General features: G+C 64.6%; 4 protein-coding genes across 5 annotated transcripts; 3 read left to right on the top strand and 1 right to left on the bottom strand.

The window, feature by feature from the left end:
* Positions 1-292: 292 nt before the first annotated feature.
* NAA80 (N-alpha-acetyltransferase 80, NatH catalytic subunit) lies at positions 293-2,583 on the top strand. Its single transcript, XM_039559235.1, has 2 exons — positions 293-322; positions 1,792-2,583. Exon 2 carries the CDS (start codon positions 1,800-1,802, stop codon positions 2,517-2,519), a length of 720 nt encoding a protein of 239 aa, XP_039415169.1. The 5' UTR covers positions 293-322; positions 1,792-1,799; the 3' UTR covers positions 2,520-2,583.
* A 1,146-nt stretch (positions 2,584-3,729) lies between these two features.
* Positions 3,730-5,443, top strand: HYAL3 (hyaluronidase 3). The gene is given in 5 exon segments (XM_039559234.1): positions 3,730-4,409; positions 4,411-4,503; positions 4,505-4,645; positions 4,753-4,842; positions 4,994-5,443. Coding segments are annotated over 5 exon segments (1,341 nt in total). The 5' UTR covers positions 3,730-3,746; the 3' UTR covers positions 5,348-5,443.
* Positions 5,444-5,868: 425 nt separating this feature from the next.
* LSMEM2 (leucine rich single-pass membrane protein 2) lies at positions 5,869-7,967 on the top strand. Its single transcript, XM_039559269.1, is given in 5 exon segments — positions 5,869-5,890; positions 7,068-7,208; positions 7,291-7,425; positions 7,428-7,499; positions 7,588-7,967. Coding segments are annotated over 5 exon segments (507 nt in total). The 3' UTR covers positions 7,725-7,967.
* On the bottom strand, positions 7,948-11,666 carry IFRD2 (interferon related developmental regulator 2). Of its 2 annotated transcripts, XM_039559267.1 has the most exons (12): positions 11,633-11,666; positions 11,383-11,499; positions 11,206-11,290; positions 10,950-11,074; positions 10,712-10,869; positions 10,429-10,479; positions 9,917-10,086; positions 9,698-9,803; positions 9,334-9,471; positions 9,073-9,201; positions 8,903-8,998; positions 7,948-8,761 (listed from the first exon to the last, which is right to left on the bottom strand). In XM_039559267.1, the coding sequence occupies exons 1-12, from the start codon at positions 11,658-11,660 to the stop codon at positions 8,681-8,683; spliced, it is 1,284 nt and encodes a 427-aa protein (XP_039415201.1). In that variant the 5' UTR covers positions 11,661-11,666; the 3' UTR covers positions 7,948-8,680. The 2 variants fall into 2 exon arrangements, with proteins under 2 accessions (XP_039415201.1, XP_039415202.1); XM_039559268.1 differs by lacking the exon at positions 10,429-10,479.
* Between the last annotated feature and the right edge of the window lie 1,052 nt (positions 11,667-12,718).

Here is a 12,718-nt window from a genome sequence, read left to right as displayed (position 1 = left end):
TGGGACATCCTCAACACAGCCTTGGACAGCCCTGCTCCAGAAGGGAGCGGAGCTGCGGCAGTGCAGGTCTGCCCAGCAGGGCTTGGTGTCCCTGGGACTAGAGACCCTGCGGAGGGCTGGGCAGGCCAGGGTAGGGTGTGCCGCCGTCCTGCCACGGCCAAGGCTCGGTGAGTCCTTGCGGGAATTGGGGAGCAGCCCGGAGCGGGGCGGGCAGCTCCGGGGGCGCGGATGGTGCGTCCTCCGGCCGGCAGAGGGCGCGGCGCGGGGCGGGGCCGGGCGGGGCGGGGCGGGGGAAGTGACGGCGGCGGCGGGGACGGGAACGGTACGGGCGGGACCGCGCTGGGGCCGGGGAGTGCGAAGGGGAGAAGGGCAGGGAGAGGGGTCGGTGGTGGGATCAATGATGGGGTCAGTGATGGGATCGATGATGGGCCAGTGATGGGTCAATGCTGGGGTCAATGGTGGGTCAAAGATGGGTCAGTGATAGGGTCAATGATGGGTTGGTGAGGGGGCCATTGATGGGGTCAGTGATGGATCAGTGATGGGTCAGTGGTGGGGTCAGAGATGGGGTCAATGGCCGGTTAACAACACGTCAGTAATGAGGTGAGTGTTGGGTCGGTGATGGTCAGTGGTGGGGTGGGTACCTGTGTTCGGGAGGTGCAGCCATGAGGTGGGAGCAGCAATCAGCTGGGTGATGCCGTTTCGGTTTCTGCACCACGTGTGGGTGCTGTGTGGTTTGGAGCAATCGGTCTTCAGGCAGGGTGAGTGCTCAGTGTGGGGTTGCAGCGTGGGAAGTGGCGGGTGCCGTGTGGGGCCCTGGACAGACGTGTCATTCACATCGGGGAAGCAGAACCAGGCTCTGTGGTTGGTCATGAGCCTGGGCTGCTTCCTGCTGCACTGGCACCCAGGGCGAGGGAGCCGGCAGCAGCGGCAGGGTGAGTGTGAGCAGGGTGGGTGTGAGCAGAGTGACTGAGCAGGGTGACTGAGCAGGGTGAGTGCGAGCAGGGTGAGCACAGGGAGAGTGAGTGAAGGCAGGGTGAGTGCAGGCAGGGTGGGTGGCAGGCAGGTGCTGTTGGAGTCCTGGTATGGCTTTGCTGGGCAGATAGAAGGAAACCATCACCCACTCAGGAGTGCTGGTGGGGTCTGGCCTTTGAAGGGGACAGTGCAGGCTGGGCTGTGAGTCAGGAGTCTTGGAGCTAGGGGGATGACTTTGGGGGGCACCCTAGGGTGTGGGAGGACAGGCTCAGGCTCTCCCCAACCCCCAGAGGGGAAGTGGGGCAGTTTGCTCAATCGTAGTTAATAAACTGGCATGGTGGTTCCTCCTGCCTTCTGCCTGCGGCTTCTCCTTCGCAAGGGGAACTGCCAGGCTGAGAGAGGGGACCCCACAGCACGCTGTAGGATAGGGGTTTTCTGACCCCTCTGCTCCTCAGAACCCCAACACTGAGCACACATGTGATGAGCTAGCTGGTCTGACAGGTGCCGAGGTGGCAGGAGCTAGTGGCAGGGGCTGGGGAGGAGGCAAGGCCAGCACTGTGCCTCCTGCCACTCTGCTGGTTTGGCAGTGCCAGACCTTCCTGCAGATCTCATGGCATGAATTCCCGGAGCTGGCACCATGTGCCACTTCCCTGCCATGAATCTGTCATTTGACCTTGGACCCGCCGAACTTCCATGAACTCATCTGGCTATGCTACTGGGGAATGCGCCTGTGCTGGGGCCAGTGGCGGGCTGGGGGGAACACACGCATGGTCTGTGCCCTACTGCCTCTAAGCTGTGACCTGCTTGGTTTCCTGTCAGTGAGAAGAATGGGCTCCGTGTCGGAGGAGCTCAGCTTGGTTCCCTTGCACCAGAGGCCGGAGCTCCTGGAAGCCTGTGCCAAGCTGCTGGGCGAGGAGTGGGGGAAGAGCCGGGCGTCGCGGCTCCACACGCTCCAGCGCTCCTCGGACGCCTTTCCTGCCTGCCTGCTGCTGCTGCGGAGCCGGGGCCCCAGCGAGACCCCTGCTGCCCGGGAGGGGCCCTGCGAGCTTGTGGGCCATGCCCGACTCTCCCGCGTGGTCGCCCGTCCCCATGACCTTTTTGTGGAGAGCGTGGTGGTGGCCCGGGCACTGCGGGGCCAGGGCTATGGGCGGCGGCTGATGGAGGCCACCGAGCAGTGGGCCCGGGCCCGGGGCTTTCGCTGCCTGCACCTCACCACCCATGACAAGCAGCATTTCTATGCCCACCTGGGTTTTGTCCTGGGTGAGCCGGTGCAGAGCGTGGCCTTTCTCAGCCCTGCTATATCCTCTGAGGTGCTGCGGCTCTTCTCTACCCCTTCTGGGGCTGCCACTGCTACCACCACCAGGCCACGGGTACCCACTGCTCCTCCGCCTCCCCTCCCACCCCTCACTGTCCCCCCACCACCTCCCCCACCGACTGTGATCTGGGCGAGGGGTGTCCTGGCTGAGAGCAGCAAGCAGAGCCTCCTGGAAACCCCACACCGTGATGCCAAAGGGCTCCCCATCTTCTGGATGAAGAAGGACATCTGAGGGGCTGTGGCCCCACTGAGCCAGTGATTAAAAGCAGTGCGGGTGGGAGCTGCCCGCCGCAGCACTGCCTGACTGCCTGCCATTCTTCAGGGCTGGCACCAGCTCCCCAGCCTCCCTGGTTCACCCTGATCCCATGGCTGGGGGTGGTGCTGGCAGGGAAGTGGTTCCCATACCCTGCCCTACCTGGGCATGCTGCCTCTGCTCCCACCTTGCCCCCAGCTCGCCTGGCTGGGGCTCTGCAACCACCAGCATGGTGGGGAGCCAGGCCCACCCCAGGCTGTGGGGTCGGCACTAGTCCCCAGGAGTGCTTCCCAGTCCCACCAGTGTCTCCTCCACTCGGGATGTGCTGTGGGGCAGCTGGGGCTGACAGTGTGTGGTGGTCTCCAGCATGGCCACAGCTGTCCTCACTGAGCAGCCTGGGGAAACTGAGGCACAGGCTGGCTGGGGGGGCACTGGGGGAGTAGGGCATGGTGGTGGGGCTGCAGGGTCGGGTCCCCTGCACTGCATGGCAAGGAGGGCCAAATCCCCCTAAGGCAGCTGGCATCAGTGAGGGCCAGAGGCATGGGAATGGGAAGGTCAGAGAGAGCGTCCGGCCTCGCAACGAGGGATTAGCACTGCCCTTACTGCATCACGCGGCCCCTGGGCCCATTCCCTGCCTAATCCCCTCATTCTGGGCAGCTGGCCAGCACTGGGTAGGGGCACCAGACCCCTCTGGCCCTGCCTGGGCTGTGAGGGACAGAGCTGCCCCTTTGGTCCCACCGTATCTCTTGGGGGACTCAGTCCTTTAATAGGTCACCCAGCCTGGCTAGGCACTGTGCTGAAACGGGGACCAGGGAGTCACGGTGCCCCCACTTCAGGCAGGACTGGGAGCCAGCTGGGAAACTCAGGCACCAGGGTCAGTGGCTTGCAGTGCCACTCCAGAGCTGTGTCATGGCTGTGGTGGTGCAAGGAGGAGCTCAGCACCAGAGAGCAGTAGGCAGAGGTAATGCTGGCAGTGCTGAAGCAGGAGGGGTCTGAAACCTCCAAGTGTAACCAAGTCCTGTCCAGTTTTGGGGTGGGCAGCACATCCCTGCAGGGCAGCCCAGCCCCTGTGGCCCATCCTAGCCCACCATGTGCTGGGGTGGCAGTGCCTGCATTGCTGGGGTGCCCAGTGCATCTCACAGCCTCACCCCCACAGCTCTCCTTTCCTCGCAGGGTGCTGGCCCCACAGGCAGCTGCTGAGGTGGGATGGTGCTGGTGCTGGCACTGTGGGCCTGCCTGGCACTGGGCACAGCCAGTGAGGAGAGCCCAGCACCCGAGCCCCTGGCAGGCGGCCAGCCCTTTGCCGTGGTGTGGAACATCCCCTCTGGCCGCTGCCAGCACCGCTTTGGCGTGGGGCTGCCCCTCAGTGACTACGGCATCGTGGAGAACCAGGGTGGCCACTTTGCCGGCCAGAACATCACCATATTCTACAAGAACAAGTTTGGGCTGTACCCCTACCTGTCGCAGCAGGGTGTCCCCCACAATGGGGGCATCCCCCAGCGTGTCCCTCTTGGTGCCCACCTCGACAGGGTGGCTGAGGACATCCACCTCCTCCTGCGACCTGATTTCCATGGCTTGGCCGTGGTGGACTGGGAGGAGTGGAGGCCCCTCTGGGCCCAAAACTGGGGGGCCAAAAAGATGTACCGGACAGCCTCGGAGCAGTGGGTGCGGCAGCAGCACGGCATCCTGCCAGCACGGCAGCAGCTCCGACTGGCCCAGTTGGAATTCGAGCAGGCGGCACAGGCTCTAATGGAGGAGACACTTCTGGTGGGCCGAGCCCTGCGCCCGGGAGGGCTCTGGGGTTTCTACCGCTTTCCCGACTGCCTCAACAGCAACTGGGCCAAGGAGGCAAACTACACCGGGCAGTGGCCAGCCGGCGGAGGTGCAGCGTAACAACCATCTGGGCTGGCTCTGGGCCGCCTCCTCCGCCCTCTACCCCAGCATTTACCTGCCGCCGGCGCTGGCCACCTGCCCTGCGCCACCGCTACGTGCACCACCGGCTGCGCGAGGCCCTGCGCGTGGCCGCCTTCGGGGCTGACGGCCTGCTGCCTGTGGTCGCCTACTCCCGCCTCTCCTACCGCCGCTCATCCCGGTTCCTGCACCTGGTAAGCACTGCGGGGCCGGAGCTGGCTGTGGGTGTGATGGAGGGTTCTGGTTGGCACAGGGACAGAGGCTGTGTCCCCCAGCCCGGTCACGTCTCTGTTCCCGGCAGGCTGACCTGGTGCACACCATCGGGGAGAGCGCGGCACTGGGAGCGGCTGGACTTGTGCTCTGGGGAGACATGTCCTACTCCCGCTCAGCTGTGAGTATGGCCCCTCGCTGCACTGGAGGCAGTGGGCAGCAGGAGGTGGCATGGGATGTTCGGGATGGCCACATCCCCTGTGGCCACCAGGGAGGGCTCGCCAGAGGGTCTCCAGTGCCAGGGTGGGTTCTCACTGGTGCTTCCTCCCCAGGAAAGCTGTGCCAGCCTGCGCCACTACCTCGTGTCCACCCTGGGACCCTACGTGGCCAACGTGACGGCAGCAGCCCGGGAATGCAGCTATGGGCAGTGCCACGGACACGGGCGCTGCGTGCGCCGGCAGCCCCACGACCTGGGCAGCCTCCTGCACCTCGGCCCCGGTGCCGGCCCGCCGGCTGCTTTCCGCTGCCACTGCTACCGCGGCTGGGCAGGTGAAGGCTGTGCCCAGCGGGTCCGGCTCAGCCCTGCCACCTCCTGCCAGGTGCCCACCCATGCTCACAGCCTCTATGGGCACAAGGATCTTGCATCTTCTGACACCTGCCTGCCACAGGGCACGTGGGGCTGGTGACCAAGGGCGGGGACTGCCATGGTCCCCTACATCAGCAGTGCTGCTGCTGGCACTTCCTATGGTCTGATTAACTTTATTAAATAAATTCTCCTGGCATGGCTGGCGTGCTCTTTGCGGGCAAAGCTGGGGGACTCTGTGGTGCCCCCAGGCTGGGCACAGTTGCCATTGTTGCTGAGAAGCAGCACAGACCCCAGTTTGGCTCTGGATGAGTCCAACAGTGCCTCAGTTTTCCTGCACGGGCTCTGTCCTGATCTCATGAGCTGACAACCCCTTTATCCTGGGAAAGGGGGTATGGGGCACTGCCACAACCTGCTGTCCCTTTGCCACTGCCACTGTGCTGCCAGCAGCCCTGACCATGCTACCAGGCCCCCCTCCCCACAGCTATTTTTATCGCCCCCCAACTGTGTTTCTCACTGTCCTATTTTAAGCGGCGCAGTTGGCGCACCGGGAACCCAGTGCCCAGCTCCTGGGGGCCCTGCACCACCTCACTGCCCGCTCACACTGCCTGGGCACAGGGAGCCATGCCTAGGGAAGCTGCAGAAGGTACACTGGGGAGTGGGCCTGGGGCTGGTGGGGGCCCTGGCACCCCAGGGAACATCGGGCGGCATGAGACTGTGGGGCTGGGATGGAAGGAGTGGACAGATGGTGCCCTCTGCCATGGGGGCTGTGGGCAGAGATGCCTGCCCAGGGAAGAAGGGGGTCCTGGAGGGCTGCAGGTATAGGGCAGCAGGGTTTGGGGAGGATGCAGGCAGCGTGCTGGCAGAGCCCCCTGCACCAACTGTACGCGACGAGCTGTGCCCCCCACCAGGGGGAAGTGGGTGCAGGGGTGATGTGGGTACCTATGGGGCAGCCCCCGGCCAAGGGTAGGGCCATGGGGAGGGTCTGAGGGGACCCTGGGTACCAGCTGAGGCCCCCATGCCCTGACGCCTGCCAGCCCCATGGGTGACACACAGTCAGGACAGCAGCAGCACGGCGCCACGCTGCCCTGTGACACGCCACTGACCCCGGGAGGGATTGGGAGTGGGCACGGTGCCAGCCTGCCCTGCTCTGCCAAGGGCACAGTGCGTGGGCCCTGCCCACTGCTCAAAAATACACAAACACCTAGGAAATAATCTTTTCCCTCTACCCCAGTGCAGGCATGGTTGCTTCCCAAAACAGTGCTGGAGCAATGCCTACTTCCAAAAAGCCCCCTCAGTCCTGTGTGACGTGCCCACTAAGGCAATGGGCACCAGGCCCCCGTGGCACAGCATACACCCCACATCTCCATCTGTGCACCCCCAAGCAGCAGAGTACCTGCGGGGTGAGCCAGGCCACACCACACACTGGCACTGCCCTGCACCTGCCCACCAGCTTCCAGCTGGCCCTTGGAGGCCCAGCCGGTCCCACAGTGCCTGGGCTATCCTGGCTGGGGGGTGGCACATTCCTGCCCCCAAGCCAGGGCCAGATTCCAGTCCCACTAACAAGGCTCCGGGATCGTGGCCACCAGGCACCCGCTGACTGCTCTGATGACAGCAGTGGGGCCAGGAGGGCACAGCCAGTGCTTGCCCACTGTGGCTGCAGGGCTGTGCCAAGGGAACACCAGCCTTGGCTGCCCGCCCTGGTGCAGCACCAGGCTGCCAAGGCTGGATCCCCCTTGCAGGGCTCTGGTCCCACAGGGGTGCCCGCGGCAGGTAGGGCTGTGGGCAGGGCACAGGCTGACCCTTTGCCTCCGCTCCAGCAGACAGCATGGGAAGGGCCGAGGGTGCCGTGCCGGCAGAGCCAGGGGATCCTGACAGCAGCGAGTCCGGAGCCATCAGCCTGCGCCCCGTGGAGTCCATCAGCGACCTGCACTGGGCCTCGGGCGGCCACAAGGGCACAGAGGGTGAGAGCACTGCAGGGGGGCTGTGCTAGCCCCGGCTGTGCCCGTGGGCCAGGCTCTGACCCCTTCTCTCCCCTGCCTGCAGGCAACGGCCCGGCTCCCTCCAGCAGCCTGCGCCGGCCCCCACCTCGGCCCGTATCCCCCGTGCCCCCGCAGCTCCTGCCCACCCTGCGCCCCGTGCCCCCCGCCAGCCCCTGCCCCTGCCTCGGCCCTGGCCACCCCTGCTGCTGGCCCTGCTGGCGCTCCTGGCACTGTCGAGCCTGGTCCTGGCCACACTGGCCATCTACCTGAGTGGTACGTGGCACTGGGCAGGGTGGGGAGACGGGCAACTGTGGGGGGCCAGGCTGCCTACCTCCAGCATGTCCCCATCCTCTCCCCGCAGTCCTGCAGAGCCAGTCGGTGCGGGCGCTGGCCCAGTGGCTGGAGAGCCAGGAGGACGCCGTGCACCAGCTGCGGACAGCCAGCAGGCAGCTCTGGGCTCGCCTCAACGCCAGTGCCCAGCCTGGCGGGCACCGCTGAGCTGCCCCTGGCCCCACCACGGGCTCCGGGCCACCACGGGAAGGGGCACCGAAGGGCAGGAGGGGGGAGCGGGCAGCCTCACCCACTGAGACCTGGCAGCATTGCCCATCGGGGCACAGGGGCAATCCCGGCCCCTGTCCCAGACTATGAGAGAAAGGGAGTGGGCTGTAAGGACCTGCATCCACCCCAGTGACAGCCCTTCCTCTTAACACGGCAGAAGGCATACTTCAATTAGCCTTTTAATTACCTCTTACAATCAAAGTCTTAGAAAATCACCATGATAGATAACATTCCCAGGGTGGCAGGCATTGCCAACTGGCATGGCCCATGCCCACCTGGGCAGTGGCCCCCCTCCCATGATTCATTTCCCACAAGATTACTATTTCATATAAAGCATTTGGCTGGAAAAGGGCTGAGAGTGGGCAGCTGGCAGGGCTGGGCAGAGCTTGCCACTCCACACCGCTCTGCCACCATTGCTGGTGCCAGGCTGGCTGGGGAGGCAGGGGCTGTACCCAGCATGGCAGGGCAGGGAGAACCCGCCTGCCACAAGCACAGACACCATGACCAGCTGCTCCGCAGCCCTGCACGGCTCTGCCCTCCCACCCAACCTTCAGGCTGTGCCAGGCCACCCTGGTGCCCCTGCAGGACTAGGGAGGGGGTACACAAGCCCTGCCTCTGAAAGGGGCTGCAGGAGCTTGGGTGAGACCCCCTCCCACTGTGCCACATGGATCCCCAGCCACAGAGCAGGCACATGGCAGCACCTCCCCCTGCTCTTCTTTTATCCTTCCTAATTTTTGGTTAAAAAAATAAAAGAGGGGGCAGCCCCCAGCGGGGCAGCTCCAGGCGTTAAATACTCTGCTGTACATGAATAAAAGCCCGAGGGCTGGGGGCACCTGCCCCTCACAGTGCTGGGTCTGCAGTCCAGGTGGGCTGGGGGCTCTGCCCCCCTCTGCCCATCACAGCACATCTGCCCGCTTGTCGCGCACGCGGCTCCGGGCTTTTGTGCGGGCTTTGAAGGCAGCCGAGTTGTAGAGGTGCTGGAAGGACAGGGAACGAGAGATAGGTTAGAGATGCCCCTCTGCCAACCCCCCCATCGCCCACCACACTCAGGCACTCAGCTGGAGCCCATGGTGGCAGAGGAGGGGACTGTGGGCACAAATCTGGGAGGTGGCACCCACCTTCTCAAAGCGGGAGACCTTGCTGGCTTTCAGAGCAGCCGCATCCAGCACCAAGGGGGGCCCAAGGCCGAAGATCTCCCGTAGCAGCTCATTGTTCTGTGGGAGTAGGGGTTTGTCAACACCCACCAGCACCAGCTCAGCACTCCCTGGTGCATCTGCCCAGCCCCTACCTGGAGGTGGTAGCGGATGCCGGAGCCCAGCAACTCCTTAAAGGCTTGGTAGGTGCGCTGGCGGGCCCAGCTGTCCAGGTACATGCACTCCAGGCCAAATCGGATGGTCTCCTCCTGGTATTCCCCAGTCTGAGCAGAGAGAGGGACATCAGCAATAATCTGGGCACTAGACCTATGTGGCCCCTGGCTCTCCAGAGAGAGGAATGGCCAGGCAGCTGGGAAGCAGCCACACAGTGGCAGGGCAGCACCAGGCTCCAGTACCTCAATGAAACGCAGGATATCCCGGAAGATAGATCGCTGCTTCCGTCGGTCTGTCTTGGCTCGGTACTTGTTGCTCTCAGTAGCCAGGACCTTGAGTTGGGCACACAGGAACTCTGTATCTTGGTGGCACAAGTCCTCCTGCCAAAAAGCAGGGGATTTAGAGGGAAGTCCATGGCACTGCCCACTGCCATGGCCAGGACAGGGCTGGGGGATCACTGGGGCCAGCCCCTCTGCCTGGGTGCCTGCTGGTGACACCAGTCAATGCCAGCTCGGCCGGGGCATGGGCAGGGTGTCAAGCAGCTCCCTCCCTGCTGCCTGGTTACTGCTCACCCACTGCTCCATTGCCACAGCACCCCCCCCTTACCTCCAGGTCCTGGGTCAGCTCGAAGAGCAGCGCAATGGTTTCCCCGGCCAGGATGCGCAGGGCAACGCTGCTGCTGGTCAGCAGTGGGGGCAGCTGCAGCCAGCGACTGGGACAGGCAGGCACGAGGGCAGTCAGGGAGGCCAAGCACTGCCCCAGGGGCTCCCTGCTCCACAGCTGGCTGCCCCACACCAGCCTCCACTCACCCCACACCCCACTCACTTGTCCAAAATGCTCCTGAGGTGGGAGGGGGGGCAGATGGTGAGGAGCAGGGACCATGACTGGAGCGCGCTGCAGTGCAGAGGCCCATGCTGAGCAGGTGCTGAGCCCCCTTCGCCTGTGCTGGGGGGGCTAAAGATGCCCTCCAAGCAGGACAGGCATGAAACCAGGTCCTGGAGGAGAGAAACCTGCCAGTCAGACCACAGCTGCCATGAAGATGCTATGGTGAGCTGTGCACTGGGGACCAAAGGCAACCCACCATGCCAAGGGGTGCCAGGAGTCCCTTGGGGCAGGAGAGGCTACTCCACCCACAACACCCCATCTCTGCAACGCAGGCCTCCTCCCAGCTCAGCTCCACACTGCCCAGGGAAGGGGCCTGGGCTGTCACTGATGTCCCTGTACCCCTACCCCAGCTCAGCTCCAGGCTGCCCTGGCACTGTGGGCTGAGGGCAGGTGGCACGGCAACCCCTGGGTGCCCTCCTGCAGGGGTACGGATGACACCCAGGCGCAGTTACCTCGAGGTCAGCAGCAGCAATATAGCAGCACATGCCCAGGGCTGTGGCACACTGGCAAGAGAAGTGAGGGAAATGCAGTCAGATCAGGCCCTGGTGGATCATGCTGGGTCTGATCCAGCACCCAGCCAAGGGACAGCCGGGTTGGGGTGCCCCTGCTTTGTGCCACCACACTCCATAGAACCCAATTCTGTTGCCCTCCTGGGACTGCGGGGGCCCCCAAAGGTATTGCCTGGGTTCTCCCCACCACGGAGATGTCCCCAGGAGGAAAGGGGCCAGGCCTTACGCTCTGCCGGGCGCTGGGGCTGGCTGTGCTGTCTGTCAGGACGCTGACGAGCAGGGGCTTCAGGCTGCGGAACACCTCTTCTCCCTCCGGGCCAGAGCCCATCTGGAGGCAGAGGAGGGTGAGGACAGTGCCCGCCAGCGCCTGCTCCTCGCCTTTACCTGTGGGCAGCACGAGAGACCTCCTTCAGACACGGGTCACCGGCCCCGCCGCCGCCGCCGCCGCCCGCCCGTACCCTGACCTTTCTTGAGACACTTCTCCAGGGAGTCGGTGAGCGTGAGGCGGCGCTCCAGCAGGAACTCGAACAGGGTTTTGGAGGACAGGGCCAGGCGCAGGCTCTGCAGTGCCGCCTGCCGCGCCTTGGCGCTACGGGAGACCGCGGGACGTCACGGGCTGGGGTGTCCCGGGACGGGGCACGTCCCTGCCCCTGGCTGGCAGTGCTGGCAGGGGCGGGCAGCGTGCCAGGAGCACCCACGGCGGTGACAGCCGCTCCTCACCTCTTGTCCAGGAGGTTGTCCATGTGCTCTTTCAGCCTGTCCTCTACCTCCTCCTCCTGGCCTTGCTCACTCGCCGCCTCGCTCCCTGCGCGGGCGGCACCACGTGAAGCCGGGGAGCCCGCGTGTGGGGGTCACCGCGACCCACGTGGGGGTCACCGTGGGGTCCGCGTGGCTCACCTGGTCCCTCGTCGGCGGGGCTGACGCTCTCACTGGCACTGCTGCAGTGGCTCAGCACCTCGCTGCCGGCCTCCTCCTCGCTACCGGGCGAGCTCGCCCGGGCGCTGCCGGTGCCGCCTGCGGGGGTGCGGAGCAGACCCGTGTGAGCCCGGCGCTGTCACCTCGGCGCTGTCACCCCGCCCGTGTCACACGCGGCCCCGGTGTGTCCCCCCCCGGTCCCCTCCCGCGGGTCCCCCCCCTTTCCACTCACGGCGCGCGGCGCGGCGGGAGCGCGGCATGGCCGGCACGCGCGGGCCCCGCGCCCCGCCCCCGCCGGGAGGGCCCGGCCCCCGCCCCGCCCCCGCCGCGCGGCCCCCTGGGAGCGCCCCCCGCCATCTGCGCGTGCGCCGCCGGACGCGCGCGAGCTCCGTGTCCGTGTCCGTGTCCGTGTTTGTGTCCGTGTTTGTGTCCGTGCCCGTGTCAGTGTCCGCATCAGTGTCCGTGTTTGTGTCCGTATCCGTGCCCGTGCCCGTGTTTGTGTCCGTGTCCGTGTCCGTGTCCGTGTCCGCGTCCGCGTCAGTGTCCGTGTCCGTGTCCGTATCCGTGTCCGTGTCCGTGTTTGTGTCCGTGTCCGTATCCGTGCCCGTGTTTGTGTCCGTGTCCGTGTCCGTGCCGTGACCCTCTCTCTGTCCAGGCGCTGTCTTCATGCCTGGTCCCTGATAGTAAAGATGTGTACTGGTATCTTTACAAACAATTCGATGGGTGCGGGTCTTTAGGAGAAACGGGTGTTAATGTCTTTGAAATGGGTCTTAGCTCTACCAACCTCAAGCCACACAGGTTTGGTACAGAACCCAGACAGTCTGGACTCCTGAACTTTGGGGTAGTAGACAAGTGGGTCCGCACAAAGTCTAATGCAGAACTCAGGCTAAACTTCGGAACTTCAGGGGAAAATGACAGGTTCAAGGGCGGAACGTGCGGTAGGCGGTTCGAGAAGGCTGTACCTTCCTAGGGCCTCAGCCAATGGGGAAAGGAAAAGGGCAACATGCAGCCGGGAGTTTAGGATAAAAGGAGTCTGCGTCGTCTGAAACCCCGAGAGAGAAACCCGGTAGGGGTATAGCCCAGTGGACTGTCTCCCTCTATTCGAATAAAGTTGCAGGGCTCCTCTGTCTCCTTTATGGACACTGGCTTTTCCTAACGTGGTTTTCTGCACATCCCTGCCCCTCTCCCTATCCTGGCTCTGTCTTCACCCCTGGCTCCTTACTATCCCTGCCCGTATCCCTTCTGCAGTCCCTGCCTCTGCCTGCATCTCATTAGGAAAATCTCCTTCCCTAAGTAATGCACCAATTACTCTTCCTAG

This window comes from Corvus cornix, chromosome 12, assembly GCF_000738735.6.
Source record: "Corvus cornix cornix isolate S_Up_H32 chromosome 12, ASM73873v5, whole genome shotgun sequence".
In the NCBI taxonomy this organism is placed as follows: Eukaryota; Metazoa; Chordata; class Aves; order Passeriformes; family Corvidae; genus Corvus; species Corvus cornix.
This window is presented reverse-complemented; position numbering and strand designations above follow the sequence as displayed.